At 45.2% G+C, this 4,710-nt stretch overlaps 1 protein-coding gene across 1 annotated transcript; it reads left to right on the forward strand.

Annotated features, from left to right (window-relative positions):
* Positions 1-2,085: 2,085 nt before the first annotated feature.
* Positions 2,086-3,423, forward strand: LOC311117440 (trophoblast glycoprotein-like; the record flags this gene model as incomplete). Its single annotated transcript, XM_084192371.1, has 1 exon — positions 2,086-3,423. The coding sequence occupies one exon, from the start codon at positions 2,086-2,088 to the stop codon at positions 3,172-3,174; it is 1,089 nt and encodes a 362-aa protein (XP_084048497.1). The 3' UTR covers positions 3,175-3,423.
* Positions 3,424-4,710: the final 1,287 nt, after the last annotated feature.

The raw sequence follows: 4,710 nt of genomic DNA on the forward strand, positions 1-4,710 counted from the left end.
ATCGAACCCGCAACCCTGGCGTTGCAAACACCATGCTCTATCAACTGCTCTACATCCCTGCCAGCCATTCCCTCCCCTACCCTGGACCAATTGTGCAACGCCCATGAGTCTCCCGGTCGCGGCCGGCTGCGACAGAGCCTGGATTCGAACCAGGATCTCTAGTGGCACAGTTAGCACTGTGATGCAGTGCCTTAGACCACTGCGCCACTCAGGAGGCTCAGGAGGCTCAACATATTCTTATAGCATACATATTATTACCTCTTTGTTGATTGATATCCATTGAATTGTGTCCATTTTCTGTTTTAGAAAGATTTGGACAAATATAAAAAGATAGATAAAACAATATCAATTTCAGTCACACAAGGGACAAAACTTACCTTAAATTGAGGAGATCTTTACATTTTTTCAGTTAAGTGCCTGCACCTGCTGTCCTTTCAAATCCAAATGTTTCACTTGGGCAGTTAGGTTCCTGCAAGAACCCCCCCACCAACTAAGGAGGTTCCTTAATTGCTCCTGTAAGTCGCTCTGGATAAGAGCGTCTGCTAAATGACAAAAATGTTTTTTAAAATGTAGGGTATAGGGTGCATTTTGGGACGTAGCCAGGCGGTGCTGCTGATATCCTATCCAGTGGTTCTGTGTGGTGGCTGTTGTCCAATGAGATGAATCCTTGTGAAGAGTTCTGTGTGTGAATAAATTAATTTGTAAAAATATATCAAATATCAATCGACACAAATCATATACTTAAAAGGAAATAACCCAGTATTATGTAGTAGCTGTAGCCTTGTGGGTAAATTAATAAACAAGTTGGTAAAAGTGTGTTGCTGCACTCCAGTAGCACAATTATACATCACAGAGCCGTTGGTTGAAGCCCATTAAACAGGATTGACTATACACACACACACACACACACATACTGGCCGACGTAATCACACCACACACACAAACACTTGGCCAACGTAATTACCGCCACTGATTTGCAACAAGCAAGGGGCCGCTGTAAATCCGTGGCCATTATAATTGAAGTATGATGCGAAATGGAATTTACTGTACCGCTTCTCCTTGAGGCCGCCAGGCAGGCAGTAAATTGTCACGCCCGCCACCAGTGGCGTAGATGTCCCTGATGTACTGCGCTCTTTCACCGCGATCCCTAAATCTTACCGGGTGGAACAGGCACGAGGTGAGAGGGCATCTCTCATCGAGACACCAGACCCTGGTTTTACGAACCACATTTTCACAGAACAACAGACATTGTTTAACCGAAGTATGACACGAACATTAGTATTTTGCCTCTGTTATCATTAGGGTGATTCACAGAGCAGTGAGTCAGCCAAAACTACTGGGCCCGTATTCATAAAGCTTCTCAGAGTAGGAGTAGGAGTCTAGGATCAGGTCCCCCCCTTATTCATTAGCCTAGGATTTAAAATGCAAAACCTATCCCTAGCCAGGACCAGTGTCAACTGTCAAGTCTCCTCTTCTGTTCTGGTAACCTAAAACGACACACACTCTCTCTCTCTCTCTCTCTCTCTCTCTCTACCAGCTCAACTTGGTTAGTTGTGTTCTCTCCATCACAAGTTGTGGTGGACTTGGGAGATTTAGAATGCAACTGTATGTCTGTCTGTATGTATGTATGTCTGTCTGCCTGCCTGCCTGCCTGCCTGTCTGTCTGTCTGTCTGTCTGTCTGTCTGCCTGTCTGCCTGTCTGTCTGCACGTGCTGTGTGAGTCTGTGAGAGCGCTACAGGTATTTATCCTCTGTCTGTCCGACTCACTCACTCATTCACTAAACGAGACGTCAAAAACACATCAGAGAGAGGGGGGGGGGGGGGGGGGGGGGGGGGTGAAAGAGAGGTAGGGAGAGAGAGACAGAGAGAGAGAAGGAGCTGCTGTCCACGCGCCCAAACTCGCAGCCTCTTCCTCTTCCACCATCTCACTCATTTTTGGAAAGAGAGGGAACATGAGAACGAAGAAGAATACAGACTACTGAGTGTTTTTCTGTCATCCAACTGACCGAAGAGACTACTTGACCTGTGGCCACAGAGACTGGAGTGTGTCCGGTCTCCCTGTATGTTTGGACCTCTACTGTAAATATGGGAAGGAAGACGACATGGAAGTATTATTGTGGTGACGTTTTAGGAGGCGTTCTTCCTATTCTGAAAGGCCAGTGTTTTTGTTTATCGGCGGTGTTTGTCTGTTTGTTGTTGTTGTTTTCTTCTGTCAGAGCAGAGTATGAGTGTCCGTTATCCTGTATCTGTGCCAGAGACTCCGGGACAGTGACCTGCCGTGACAGAGAGGACACCGAGTTACCGGGAGACATACCGGCGTGGGCGACCACATTAATACTCAGGGGGAACAACATCTCAACCTTACCGGGTGGAGCGTTCTCCTCGAATAACGGTACGGAGCTCGACCTAACGACCCTCTCACTGTCACATAATGGAATCATGGTGATCGAGGCTGACGCTTTCACAGGACTCCCACGGTTGCATTTGCTGGATTTGAGCCACAATCGGTTGGTGTACATCTCAGACCGAGCGTTTCACAGTCTGCAGGAGCTCCGCTCTCTTTACCTGAATGACTCTCTCCTTGAGCCGGCTGTGGCGCAGCTCTCCAATGCGCTGCATGGAGAACATTTATGCAACCTCCACCGGCTGGAGCTATCTGGCAACCGGTTGAAAACCATACCCATTGCAAGGTTGGATGCATTCAACCTCCACACTTTAGTTTTAACCAATAACTCAATCGAGAACATTGGTAAAGAGAACGTCTCCAGTTTGTACCATCACAAGCAAGTGCGCATCTATTTATCACTAAACCCGTTCAGGTGTAACTGTGAGCTGGAGTCGTTCTACTTCTGGTTAAAGAACTCTTCTCAGTGCGTGGACGCTGCGCGCCTCCAGTGCGCGGAGCCTGATGCCAAGAAGGGGATTCCACTAGAGCGGTTACGCGGCGAGGATGTGGATTGTCTCAATGAGAACTTGGAGGCGGTGTCCTACGTGTTCCTAGGGATAGTCCTGGCGCTGATCGGGATAGTGTTCCTCATGGTGCTCTATCTAAACCGGAGAGGAATCAAACGGTGGCTCAACAACATCCGCGATGCGTGCCGCGACCAGATGGAAGTCTACCATTACCGGTACGAGCAGGACTCTGATCCCCGGTTGGCTAACGTCGCCGTTTAACATTCAACGTTCACTCGTCAATCTATGCCATTGTCAACCATTCTTTTGATCTATAAACTGTCCTTGAAGGGATGAACTATTATAATCAGTTTGTTATCAACTGTAGACGTTTATAATACTTGGCATATGACATTGGAAAACAACAGACTATTCAAGAAGGACAATAGGCCTACGTTGAAGAGGAGGCAATACGAACCATATTGTACATCTACGTGAATGTACATGTCTGTAAATATATCATTTACAACACAAAAGAGAACATGCTTATCTACCACATGAGAACATGATACTTTTAAAATAGAAATGTACTGTGCCGCCTGCGTATCTTATTTGAATCATGCAATAGCTTCACAACAGAATAAATAGTTTGAGTTCCTTCTACAGATTATTCTGAACTACTTTATCAGTATGAAGGTAACGAAAACTAAATGTATAATCTGGAATAACAGTAGAAAAGGTCTCTATTATTAAAAACAAAACTGCATATGCTGAAATATGAATAATAGTTGGTATGGTATGCCTCTGTACTGTACAATCAGTTAGTACAATCTGATAGATATGTTTTCGATGCACAAATAACTTGTGAGATACAGGAGGGTGTGTGTGTGTGTGAGAGAGAGAGAGAGAGAGAGAGAGAGAGAGAGAGAGAGAGAGAGAGAGAGAGAGAGAGAGAGAGGGAGAGGTGGATGTGTCCATGTGTGCATGGTAACCTGTGCCATGCCAGAGTGGCAGGTGGACCAATCCCTAGGTGTTAAACTGATGTCATATACTTCCATGTGTCATGATGTCTAACAACCCCTTTACCTTTATGAACTGATGGTACATTTGGGATCTCATTGGCGTTTCTCCATAAATTACTTAACTTCTCATAACGACCCATTTCACACCTCCAATATCAATGTACTGTAGCCTATTGTAAAATGACTACAATCTGAATCATGGTTGCATATAGGCCTACTCTACTTTATTAATTTGCAACATTTTACATGGCGGCAGGTAGCTTAGTGGTTAAGAGCGTTGTGCCAGTAACCGAAAGGTCGCTGGTTCTAATCCCCGAGCTGACTAGGTGAAAAATCTGTCGATGTGCCCTTGAGCAAGGCACTTAACCTTAATTGCTCATGTAAGTCGCTCTGGATAAGAGCGTCTGCTAAATGACGTAAATGTAAATGTCTATTAGAAATATGGCCAAATATGATTAATTGTTCCTGTAAGTGGCTGCTAAATGACTAAAATGTTGATGAATAATAATCTATGGAATAACCATCTCTGCAGTCTTTAGAGCATTCTGAGGGACATTCTAAAAGTTCTGAGACTTTGTTCGAACAGAACTCTGGAAGTTCTGAAACGTATATCTGTTTCTGAAACACTTCGGGGGAAGAGACATCTCGTCACATTACCAAACTTATAAAGCACGGCTAACTGCCTGGAGAGGAGAACGTTTCAACACCACCTAATAAAAAGAGTGCGGGTACCTCGGCGGGAACGGTGATGTGATTATGGCAGAACGGAATATAGTTTAATCTCATCACCGCCATG

This window comes from Coregonus lavaretus (assembly GCF_964263955.1).
Source record: "Coregonus lavaretus genome assembly, contig: HAP1_SCAFFOLD_4560, whole genome shotgun sequence".
In the NCBI taxonomy this organism is placed as follows: Eukaryota; Metazoa; Chordata; class Actinopteri; order Salmoniformes; family Salmonidae; genus Coregonus; species Coregonus lavaretus.